Here is a 12,969-nt window from a genome sequence, read left to right as displayed (position 1 = left end):
AAATGTCCCTTGCTAAGAAGAACTGATTTGTTTGTAATGGAATCATATTCTACTAAGATATCCCATCTGAGTGTACACTGTGGGGTTTCACATTTTTGAGCATTCTTATATTTCATATACTTTAAACAGTGATGTTTAAACACAGCAATAAGCATTTGAATATTTAACTGCTAAAAAATTGAACCTGACCACCCAGGGACAGGTAATTTATCTTCCCTTCTCTTGTCCCACAGCTAACAAAAGTAATATGGATTGCTTTTCTAAGGAATATTCTCGTGGTAGCTTGCTGCATTTGCCAGAAGCATGGAAGAGTTTTCAGCTCTCTCTCTCCCCCACCATTATTAGAGAAAGCTAATTAGCTCCAGCTAATTCCAGTGCTGCTGTGCAGGGAATTGCTACATGTTTTACATACTAGTGCAGCTTCTCTGTGACCCTTTGATCCCACAAACCAGTTACAGAGGAAACTGGTGTTTCTGGAGAAGTTACACCTGTACTGCACGGGGTTACCATCCCCATTGCTGGACCGTGCCTGTGTTGAATTTCAGGATTAACTCTCTCACAGCAGAACCCAGGACACAAAATAATTTTTCCAGACATTCTCTTGAGCAAATACTCTCTTCCAATAGTAACGTTTAACTCTGGGGAGGGGAAACCTTGGGAACTGCTGTGTGATTTTTTTTAAATATGAGATTTCCTTAATATCCCGCACATGACTTACACCAGTCGTCAGCACCACATTACATTTCTTTAAAGGCATAAACTTTCCTCTCTTTGGACAAAACCCTAAACCAGATTTCTCAAAGCAAGTTTATTTCCCATAAGCATAAATTACAGTTACTCAAGTTACCTGAAGTGTATACTTCTGAATTTCATCCAGAACAAATTCCACTTCTTTTGAGGTTGTTAATGAGGCAAGATTTCCACTCAAATTGTAGCAATATAGTTTGGCATTGTCATAGCTTTCCCGACTGGAATTTATGTGGAGGCAGGCATCTCCAATGTGATTCCATCTTTCTCCACACAGATGAGCTGGTGCAAAAAGCATATGATTAAAGCTGATTTGAAAAAAACTTTTAAAAAGCCCAAGGGAGTCTGAATTTTAACTTCCTGAGATCGTAAATCAAAATACATCCCACACTCAATTTCCCTTTTCACATCACATAAGTTCTGAAATACCAAGTATCATCACACAGAATAGTGTATTTTTATGAAAAGAAACTTCTAAGAACTTTAAAAATAATTATAAGATACATGCTAAGTTTCAGCACAATATTTTACGTTGCTATTTCTTCCCTGCATTCAAAATTGAGCACAACTAAATATTAAGATTGGATTAGGTACATAAATAATAGTTTTAACAACTACTTTTACTTAAATGTTATGTAAATTCCAAAATCTGAAAACAACTGTCCTAGAATTAAGAAGTCACAACTTTACTCTATACTTGTTTTACCATACCTTTGCATTTATATTTGCCTAAATACTAATGCAACTCAAATGATAGAAAATTCAGATAACACCACAGAAAATATTTCCTCCTCAACATTTTACAGCATTTTACTCAGACTCAGGTAACTATTAAAAGATAAGTAAGAGCAACTGTTCTAGTCAATCTTCACAAAGATTACACAAACACAGTTTTGAACTGCACAGAATAAATTGATTCAAGTTATTTAATGAATCATCTCTGTGAAAAAAAATGTGTTCATTAACTTCATCTGGACATAAAGATCAAGTAGAAAAGGTTCTGACATCTAACTGCATATATGTAGCTATGAATATAAATTACAGAATAAATACTATTTCAGAATGTTAACACTCACCTTCTGAGAATCTTTCATATTAGCATTTTAATATTCACTGCTTTCATAGCAGTACCAACATTAGACAATCAAGAAACTAGATCTTGGGCCCTATCTGCACAAGAAAATTGAAGTATAATTGAATGATAACTTATAAGGTAAAACTGCAGCTAGCAAAAGTAACAGTGTCAGTGCATAGGCAACAGTAAAACCCCCAGTATGGCCATTCAGCTCTGTGCTCAGTGGTCCCCACAGGCCAGAGCTCGTCGCTGGCTTGTGCAGAGGTACACATCATTATGCCTTCACTAACCTTACCATCTCCCCCACCACGATTAAAGGTAGCACTGCTACCCCAATCAGTGGTGTAATCACATCTGGGTTCACCTGGACAGGCACAGACAGGCAAGATGAGGGTGCACAAATAAAACAAATCCATGTCTGCTCGCTGAACAAACACTCTCTGGAAACACGGAGGAGATTTACCCCGTTTCAAAAGCAGCTGTGAGCAGCAGTGTCCCCTTACCAGGTAGGGCCTGGCACTCCTGCTGCCGCTGGTCCCACTGGCAGTTCAGGTGCAGGGAGCAGCTCTTGCAGCTCGTCAGTTTATTGCAGATCTGCTCGTTCCTCACGTGACACTTCGTGTAGTTTTTAACCGACTGCAAAAATTGAACAGACAAAGCAGCATCTCAAGCATACATCTAATGTTAAAAAAAAACAGAAATCAAAACTGAAATACTGAGCAGGTGGATCCCTGCCAGAAAGTCGTGGCCACTTAGAAACTAGGCTGAATTTAAGTTCCTTGTCTAGAATCCTTTACCAGATGCAGAACACATCTCCAGAGCACAAATCACTCCACTTGTTCTACACAACTATGAGTGTCAAACTGAAGAGGCCAATTCCCTGTACAGTGAGCAGGAAGAGCTTAAACAACTAAATAAAATATCTATTTCTTAGATAGTTAAGGGTTATACTCTCACTAAATTATTTCATCCTATGCAGGTTAAAGCAAGCAAAATAGTCAAACAGAACCTAAAAAATGGCACAAGGCGCAAAATAATTACATCTGACTGAAGGTGCAAGAATATGCTCTACACGTGACATAAAACCAGGGATAACTTCATTCCTTTGTACCTTAGTATACAAGAAAAGCAGTAAACACTGAAAGAATTACCTGGAGGCTTTTATTGGGTTTTGTCAGTGTTTGTTTTTTTCCTAAAAACTGAGGTCTTCCAAGTTAGACATATTGAATACAAATTTTTCTTCCCTCTGCATAGTACTTTTAATTAAGACATTGTATTGATACCTTATTTAATGAACTGCCCTAAATCCTCAGCCAATTCAGCTCAACTATAAGGCTCTCTCTACCAAATTAATTTCAAGGTAATAATTAAAAGTAAGTCCTAATGCAAGACAGCCTCATACTCACAGAACAGTTGAGATTGGAAGGGACCTCTGGGAGTCCCTCTTGTCAAACCCTAACAAGTCTTGTCTCTCTTGAACAACAAAAGATTAAATTAATACATGGCAGCAAAAATGGATTGCACTTGGATAGCAAATGCATGATTTATCGACAATTTTGGTTGCCTTCCTTTCCAATAGTCTCCTGCAGTATGATTAAACAACTTATAAAGGGACTGCATGACAGTAAGTTACACAGGGCTAAGTACTGGAATATGGACATTGATAGGGCAGGGGGGAGGAAAGGTGCCTTCCTTTATTTCCATTTTTTTTAAAGTCCTGAAATAATGCATTTGTTAAAGAGAATTGTCAATCTCACATAGAACCAGCTTCATTCCTGCAGAAGAACACTGGTGTTGAGGGACTTTATTTTATTTTCATTTTTTGCCTTTATTGGATCAGATGCCTACCAGTAAGTTTATTATAACAGGTCCTGACTTTTTTCTGTTCTAGAGGAAAGGCTACTGTGAAGCAAAAAAGACCAGAAAAGCAGGTCTGGATGAAGGCATCTACACCACAGTATGGAACAGAGCCAAAGGCAATGCCAGCAAGTAACAGACTGTCTATCTAGGTAAAAAATGCATACAAACAGTAAAGCAAAAAAAAATCTTTGCTACAAACCCACATTTAGCTTCACTCAGTCATGAAGCATATTCCCAAAACTGCCTGAGAGATGCTTTAAGGTGAATTTTAGAGCACAAGTAACCACCATCTGCTCATTTACAATAGCTCAACTAATACTCACTTTTAACACTTCATTTTGACATACCCTTAAGCATTCAGATTTCTTTTTTAAATTATATACTCTTCAGTAGTATTACATACAGATTACAATTTTCCACCTAAGCCAAGATATTTATTCTATTACTTTCTAATCATGAAGCTTGTTGTGTGCTGGTTATTTAATGTTTAAAATAAAATTCAAAGTACTAGTGGCTGTTCTATAATAATGTTCTTTGTTGTATTCCCTTATTCCCAGCATTTATTTCCCTTAAATCCAATTTAAACACTGCTTGCAAGAAAATCTCATTAGTTCAATGTAGATGTGAATCCAATAGGTAATTCATATTAACACAATATTAAGGTTATAACTTAAACTACCAAACCCAATGAAACTCAGAAAGATGACAGTCCATCTGTTACAGAAGTTCTGTATTGCTGTAGGATATTTATAATGTTTACACACCAAAGCATGAGTAAATCATATTATGTATAAAGCTTCCCTCATGTCTGATTTACTTAGATTTTTTTTACGTACTGATCCTGATGTGGTGGTATATAGACAGACTTATGAACTGCAGTGATTTTCTGAGTATTTACTGGAGAATTAAAATCCTACAGTAGTTTATCTTAGAATTTCAGAAATTGCTATTAAATTAGGTACGTCTCTCCCCCTCCTGGATTTTTCAGGTTAACAGTATAACCTTGTCTAGTTTGCCTAGACTAAATGTAAATTATTAATTTACGGATTTGCTACTATTTCCCTGAAGCTACTCCCGAAACTTGCTACTTAGTCCTAAATTCTAAGTACTTCTTAGTCATAACTTTTCTTTTTTTCCTCCAAGATAAATTTGATTCTATTCATATTTCCTTCTACTACTTTACACATTTCCTCTTGACTATTCTTTGAATCCCTCAAATGTAGGCAGATGGCCATGATTACTGTTGTTGGTATTAGTGTATCATCCAAGGACTCCCATCATTAAAGATGGAGCTTTATGTAAGTGATGCAAACATTACAAAAAGACAAGGATTCCCGTCTTTAAGGCACTGTGTAAAAATATTTAACAATGTAGGAGTATAGGTCTCTTTGAAGCATCCCCTAGTATCCCATATCCTTAGCAAAACGCTCTTTACCATCCCCTTCACAGGTTTGACAATATTTGCTTTATGTTGCCACACTCAGGTAAAGAACACTTTTAAATCACACACCAATCTGGGCTGTATTTAGGTACCTGTCATCAACTGAGGCTTTATCGTACTGCACGTGTGGAGACCAACACACAAAATTCAGAGACTGCTCCTGGCAGTAAGAGCATGGCTGGTCTCAGTCAGAGAGAAAACATGTCCCTGTTGTAGGAACATGCTCCCCTTGGAGCTTCTGAAAGCAATGACATTTTCAAAAATGCAATACTGGGTGGAGGCAGAAATATAACAATTCAGCCATGCCTCAACATACTAAGGCTCTCTTTAAGGCCACTTTATCAATTCTTTTTTTCTCTTCAGCAATGGAACAAAATTGACAAAGCAAATTTTTTTACTCTAAAATTCAATCTGTCTCTGGTCTTCCTCGGTGAAGAAAACTGCATTTTGTTGCAGTCAGCCCTCTCCAGCAATTTACCACTTTATTTGGTAAAGTATAAAAAGATTTTACTTTCATGGAGGAGCTTACTCTTCCATGGTATTACTTTATGAAAAATGACATCTCGTAAAGTTGCAGCAATCTAAAATGAAATTAATCTCTCCAACAAAGCCTTTTCTTTTTTTCTTTTTTTGGTAAAGACTTGTTTCCATTACAAACTATAAATATAGTTACTTTTCTGCCAATATGATCAGAAGCAATGGAATATTATTTTCACAGGATGCAAGATAAGGCATTTTGTGTGCAGACATACAGAGTGATTACAGTTTCATAAACATATTACACAGATCCAGACCAACCAGGCATTGCAAGCCTCTGCTTCCAATGACATCACATATGAGTACGATCTATACGATCTATACCTTGATGATGCACGAGTCTGCACAGTATTGGAATGTAGTGTTCTGTTAATGTGCTGGCTCACATCAGAGGGTGAGCATAGGCAGGGGTATGTGCATCATCAGTGCATTAGCACTGCTCATGAAATCCATCTGTCCAACTAGAGTTATTTCAGGGAAATGTTCGTATTTTACAGGCCTTCCAATCAGCAGAGTAATCACTGCTTTGCAGATATCTGTGACCATGAGGCCAATGCCAAACTGGTTGAGAGCATATCTTTAGTAAACTGGCAAGCTTCCATGAGGCAACAACAGCAGATTCTAAAACATTACTGTCTGTCTCATCCGGTGTTCTATGATCTAAGTCATAAATCAAGGCCTTTGTACAGCTGCAAAGGCTCCTTGTGATGCTCCTAAGTCTACAGCTTGTTATCCCATATTACCATCACAGTGCTGTCACAACATTATCATTTGTGGACCTAGTCCAGAAGTAGCAGTCTATGAAAATGGATAATCAGCCTGATCCATTCTGTTTTTCCACATGGTGCCATTCTGTTGATGCTGTTTTGGTGGGTTTATATCAAAGCTGCAAAATTCTGCCTCTATCATCTCACGGCCAATAGACTAATTTTGCAACAGCCACCTTCCATTTATGATAGCACCTCTTTCCAGAAATCATTTTGATGAATTTTTGCTATCCCATTCTTCAGTAACTACACTAACAGCCTTTTCAGTCCACTTCAAACCCTGAATAAAAGACAGGAAATGATACAGAGAAGACTGGTGCATCGTTTGCTAATTAAGCTGACAGTCATGAAAGGTTGTCAAAGAAGGACACTGAACCGAGAAGCCTGTGCTAAAATACCCAGTGCTCCACATTTATTAGGGATCATTTATTAGGAATGAAGATGGTCTGCTTCTTAGCAACTATTCCTTGTTCAGGAGTTGAAAACCACAGTTAGAAAATTAGCACCTAATAAAGAACAATGTGTCAGGAAAAGAAGGGCCCTTGAAGATCACAAACCATTAGTGCCTGGAATGCAAAATCCCTCTGACAGACTTATAACGTGGCTACTGATGAATTTGTGTCTGCACTGCTTTTATTAGTAGTGACTAGCTACAAATGCTAGTGATTAGACCTGGCTGTGCTCACTCTGAACGGGCAAGATTTGAGTCACAGTCAATCCAACTCACACTTTAATTTGTCTGTCTGGAGAAAAAGATTGATTTGCATCAGGTTCAAGCCAGAGAGCAAGATACTTTTACTAATGGAAATGTGTAAAGTAAGGATTTTGAACTCAAGTACAGCCAGGTGTCTGTGGATAGCTGAAAAGTATAAGGAGGCAAAATTTATAAAGCTAAAACACTATTATAAGCTTGGCAAAAATCAAATGAACAAGCAAGAGATGCTGGTGGACAAAAACATAGTATGGCACGAAGCAATACTAAAAAGAGAAAACCATAAACTGGCATGAATCTATGTGATCTGATTGTTTGTACTTAAAAAGATCAGAACCAAATCATCACAAGACAATGGACCTCATGGTTACAGAAGCTCATGTTCCTTTAATAAGATGACAAGTGACTCCAGTAAAAAGAAAACCATTTCTATGATGACCAATGATCAGAAGACCATGACTAATAAGACTGGTCTGGTCCTGATTAAAAGGGAAAAAACTGAAAAGCACCCTTGATGGAATTCATGGTTTCTGTCTGTTTACTATACACCATATATGCACAAAATCCAAGTTAATAATGACTCTGTGACTTTCCAAATGTCATTAATTAGGGGATAATAGCATTTGTCTTAAGAAATATACAGTAGGCAACATAACTCTAAAGAATACCTTTTCTACCCTGAGATAGATTTTTTTGCTGCACTCCAACTCTGCCTTCTGCAACATTTTTACTTCAAAAGCCTGGCAAACAAGTTAGTTTGTGTTGAAACAAGCAACTACTGGTCTACTAAACCCAGAAGAAGGACCCAGTACTGATAACGTGCTCAGATTTGCGGGACTCACCATGCTACAGTTACTGTTTGCTGAAATGCACTTCTTGTCGTCGCACCACTGGCAGCCGTTGGTGTTGGCGGTGCAGCTCGCGCAGTCCGCGTACCGGTAACATCTGTCGTCTGCAGCAGCTGCCACACAAATCAAACAGAAACATCCCACAGAAGGAGAATAACACCACATTTTAAACACTTCCTTAGAGCTTTTTCTGTTACATCCTTCATTTGAACTCTAGACATTCATAAGGGTTTAAGTTACTGTAGGAAATTAATTCTATTCCGTTAATAGGATTTACTCCTTTAAAAATTCCTTTAGTAACAACTATATTTGAAGGTTCATAAGTCTCGTATCAACTGAGGGAATATTCACAGATTTACAACACACAAGCTGTCTTAGCACAATGCAGAAAGTAAGAGTATGAAAAGGTTTTGTCAACTATTTTTTCTTCACTCCTTTAACACAGAAGAAAGATTCTCTTCAGATGTAGGATTCTGATAAAAATATTAGATGGCTACGCATGAAGACAAGATAAAAGTTGCAAATAAAAAAAATCTAAGATATGAGCAACACATGGACATTTTAAATCTTTCTAAATTAATTTATAAACCTAATAGTGATTGGTAAGCTACAGTTCTGTCCTTTATCTACAAATGTATTTGAGAAAGAGTTAATGTTATATTCTTAACAATGGGACTTGGACTAAAATTTAGGTTATGTAAAATCATTTAGGACACAAATTATTACTTCTATTTAAAGTAGGCAAAAGTTCTAAAAATTGCCATGATGCAAAATAGGAGAATTTGTACCATCTCCTACACTGATTACTGTGTTTAATTCCTGTTTGATTTAGCTTCTTTAGTTTCAGGTTCATGCAAGCTTAAAAGACTCTCTTGCCAGGGAAGTCTTGTCATCCAAGAATCGATCTTTTGAAAACCACTAAAATTTCTGCTTATCCTTTAATATTGACCATCAGAAGTTTCTCAGATGATACTCTCAACCAGGTAACAATTGAGCCAAGTAATGTGAAAGAATATATGAAAAATTGGCTTTTGGCAAAAAATTACCACCTGAAACTGGAAGAATTTTACAGCAGTGAAACAGTGCTGTTCACACAACTTCTTCAGAACTGGAATTCTACAGACCTCATCTCTTGCAAGTTGAGTTGTACCTTATTTCCACTGCAGCACCCGTACTTTAGAAACTACTCTAACTTTTTTATTTTCCTTCAGCCTATCTGTACTTTGTTTTGTTTGGCTTTTATAAACACCTATTGCTATGATCAGCTTTTTATAAGATCCACTTTCATCTGTATTACTTTTGAATTTAATGCTACAGGATTTTTTCTTTTTATATATAGATAAAACTTTCTAGACTGTGTATCTCTAAAAGTTCTGAAACTGTACAAAAGCCATTTTCCAGAAAACTGTACCTGGATAGTGTTTTTGTTATATCATGTACCTTTTTTTTCTGAGTTTGCAACTTTATAGCCAGTCCAAAAACAAGTAAAAGCTATCAGGAAAAGAAAGTATCTTGAAGTGTTGATTAATAGCAGTGCTAGTAACTTTTCAATGAACATTAAACATAGACTGGCAGTTTAATTGTATGGCAGTTTGTACACACAGCACACAGCTAAAATTTGGAAAGTAATTTTACACTGTGCTGAAAGGAAAAATGCACAGAAAAAAACAGTAGGTGCGTGCAGCAGGGATAAATATTCTGTTCATGTGACATATAAGAACAACACTTTCACAAGCAATTTATTTGTGACAAGCCAAAATGTTTAGGAATAGGTTGGAACAGTTATTCATAACAGTAAATTGCTGTTTCAAACAATACAGCCATCACAATGCCACAGAGAAATTCATATGACAAACTTGAATCCATCTGACACACTGCAAAGGGCTTGTTTGCCTGAGGTTTTTTCCCAGCTGTGTCTGTACTATATTCTTCTGTACAAATGTTCCTGTTTCATAGGTAATCTACTTGAAGCAGTGATGCTTTCCTCTCTTATTGGTACATACAGGTATGAGAGTGCCATATGCCCATAACACCAGGGTATCACTTGCAGTGCCCATTTGTGCTCTGACTGCTGTTCTGCTCTTCCCTTAGCACCTAAACTTGCGCTCTTTTGCATCTACTTCCCTGCATGTAAAATACAAAAGGATTCCACAAGTGAACGATTTTATAAAAAATAGTCTATAAATCTCTGGCACTGGGTATACTCAGAGAGGAACAGTCTTAACATTACAGTCACTATGTCCTGGTTACTTCCTTGGGGATCATTTGGGGGCTTGCCTGCCCTCATCTCCTACATTGCACTGCAAACATGACATGAACAGACTAGAATTCACTTACCTGTTTTCTTGGGACATTTTGCTCTAAGGATGTTATTAGCATGTCCAGATTCCCAAGATTCACAATGTTTCTTGTTCCACAGACACCTTATTCCTGGACGGGCATTTTTGCACAGCTCCTCATCTCTGAATGCTTCACAGTTGGGAGGCTTGTACACGAGGATGTCATTCAATAGAACACTCGAAAAACCCCCAAATATATACATGGACCTATTAGGAAAAAGCAAGGAAATTCAACTGTTATTGTAGACACGTTTTGTTGATTTCTTATCATTAATTACAATTGATTAATTATACAATTAAAAACTCACATAGTATTATTAAAAAAAACAAAACTCATTCTTTCTCTACTAAAGACTCTATCAGTGGTTCCTTTATTGATTACTTTTCCAATTTACTTCTCCATGGAAGTTTAGAGTAACAAAAAATTGCGGGAAGCTCCCCATGCAGTATGTATTATGGAGTGGCATATCCCAAATGTTTGGAAAGAAGAATGAAGAGCTTTGGAAGACTGTGCTCATTTTTGCAGTTAGATATTGAGAACAGAGCATGAAATACTGGCCTGTAGAAAACAAGAACATTCTTTTCAAGACAGGCAGCAATAACTGGTAAGATGGATATTTCTTTTTGGTAACATTTACGATGCAGTAGCTGCTGACACAGGAACCAAAAGACTAGACCTGAGTCCTCACCCTTCTCATTTAAAACTAAAAACAGCCTCGGGTAAAAGACAGTAATAGAAAACCTCTATATCTGTTGTATGATGTACTCTTAAAACAGAATTAATCACAGAGTTACCAACAGCAAAAATCTGGCAGGTATCTTGTATTGCACTTTTTTGGTACCAAAAACCCCACCAAAAATGCCACTAAGTTCTTAAAAAAAAAAAAAAAAAAAAGAGGTATTTTGAATGTAATTCATAGAAAGTGACAGTTCTCAAAGTATCAGACATGGCTTAGATGTCATAAAACACATGAATCATAATGAAAAATATCAGTTGCTGAATTCACTAATTGCAAGCAATTTTGCCTTAATAAATAAATCTGTTCATTGATTAATGTCAAGTGCTCTGTGTACATACTTACAATTTAGTGCTATTTTTGTTAAAAGCAGTCACACTCCTATTTGTAGCATTACCCATTAACTCATTTCCGACCTATACAAGATCCTTATATAGAGGACCCATAAGTTGCCTACAAATACTTAAGTACTGAGTATATTAGTGCGATGAATAATGCAGAAGAGGTACAGTGATCTATAGTACTGCAGCTTCAGATACTAAGCCAGCTGGCAACCAGCAAAAGGAAAGCTGAGACAAGCAAATAGTACACGTTTCTTTAAACCTGACTATTGTTTTCTACAACTTTTCCAACTTAATATGATCTAGTTGCTGGCAGGCTTTTCGTCCTGCCAGTGGTTAAAGATGATAACCATATCAGTATCATCAAAATCTTCCCTTTTCATAGCAAATTGTAGTTACATGGTTATTTTATGATTGTAGAAGAACAAAGAATTATAGCATGCTGCAAAGAGAAGAAGATTTCTCCCATCATACCTAAGTGAGGGTTATATTTGGTACCAAATATCAAATTCAGTGTAGCTCTCAATACTGAGAAAACACCTCAGTACACTGGAACCTAAAATGTCACTGAATAGATCCCACAGCCTGGCAGATTGGGAATTAGCTGCACTGATTACCTGATGAGCACTACTTTTCCTTTCAATAAATGACATCAGTTCTGTGGTATTGAACCATACTTCACTTAAGTGTGATTTCTGTTACAGTTTTTTCCTTCAGAAAAAGGGCAAGGAAAATTTAAGAGACAGTTCATTTACCCATTACTGACAACAGCAGTGTGACCAAATCTGTTGACATCTCGATGCAGATTAGGTTTTGGTAAAATCTTCCATTCGTCACAAGCTGAAAGACAAAAAACCAAGCGTATATCAAATAATTTGAAAAGTTTTCAGCAAAATCCATGTGAACTATATTTTAACTGCTCAAGGATAAATCAACAGGTTACTCCTTTTAGATGCATTTGTGAGTACACGCTCCAATAACCTGTCAGCAACACTGATCTATCCTGACATTTATCAAGACTACAGGACATTCATAGAAGAGTCACCTCATTACACATACAGTTGTCTGCCCTCACAGCCAATTTCAACACCCACAGCAACAAGCACTGCCATCTCTGTTATCAAGGGATCAGTAATATTGCCCTAATGTTTACATGCTCTCAAATTAGCTGAAGGGTTTCAATTTGTAAGTATTTCATGGAATATCTATGGCAGCAAACTTAGTTCTTAAGTGTTTTAAGAGAAACTATCACTCCTCCAGCTGTGCAACCCATCTCATTATTGTCTTATTTTTGGTATCTTGATTTAAGTATGCTACTTATTACTTTCCACATATTTGAGAGGAATGTTGTATCAGTATCTCCATGTCAAATTAATTACTAGAGCATGTTTCTTTTAGAACTGCTGTACACAAATGTGGTTTTGGTGTGGTTTCATTTTTCTTTCCTGACTAGGGTTTTAGTTCTTTAGAACAATTAGTCCTTTCTTCATTATTTCCTACTTACACTTTACCGGCTTTGAATATTCAAATCCCACAGTAACAGAAACAGGGAGCACCTACAGATT

General features: G+C 36.8%; 1 protein-coding gene across 1 annotated transcript in view; it reads right to left on the bottom strand.

Annotated features, from left to right (window-relative positions):
• The window catches only part of ATRNL1 (attractin like 1), a gene marked incomplete at its 5' end in the record, with an annotated part of 455,979 nt that overhangs the window by 356,834 nt on the left and 86,176 nt on the right, over window positions 1-12,969 (bottom strand). The window contains 5 exons of the mRNA XM_008629373.2: window positions 848-1,029; window positions 2,326-2,458; window positions 7,982-8,100; window positions 10,325-10,533; window positions 12,160-12,244. Coding sequence (XP_008627595.2) covers window positions 848-1,029; window positions 2,326-2,458; window positions 7,982-8,100; window positions 10,325-10,533; window positions 12,160-12,244 — 728 coding nt within the window. The remainder of the gene's footprint in view (window positions 1-847; window positions 1,030-2,325; window positions 2,459-7,981; window positions 8,101-10,324; window positions 10,534-12,159; window positions 12,245-12,969) is intronic.

The sequence above is a fragment of the Corvus brachyrhynchos genome, unplaced genomic scaffold (assembly GCF_000691975.1).
Source record: "Corvus brachyrhynchos isolate BGI_N302 unplaced genomic scaffold, ASM69197v1 scaffold783, whole genome shotgun sequence".
Lineage (NCBI taxonomy): Eukaryota > Metazoa > Chordata > Aves > Passeriformes > Corvidae > Corvus > Corvus brachyrhynchos.
This window is presented reverse-complemented; position numbering and strand designations above follow the sequence as displayed.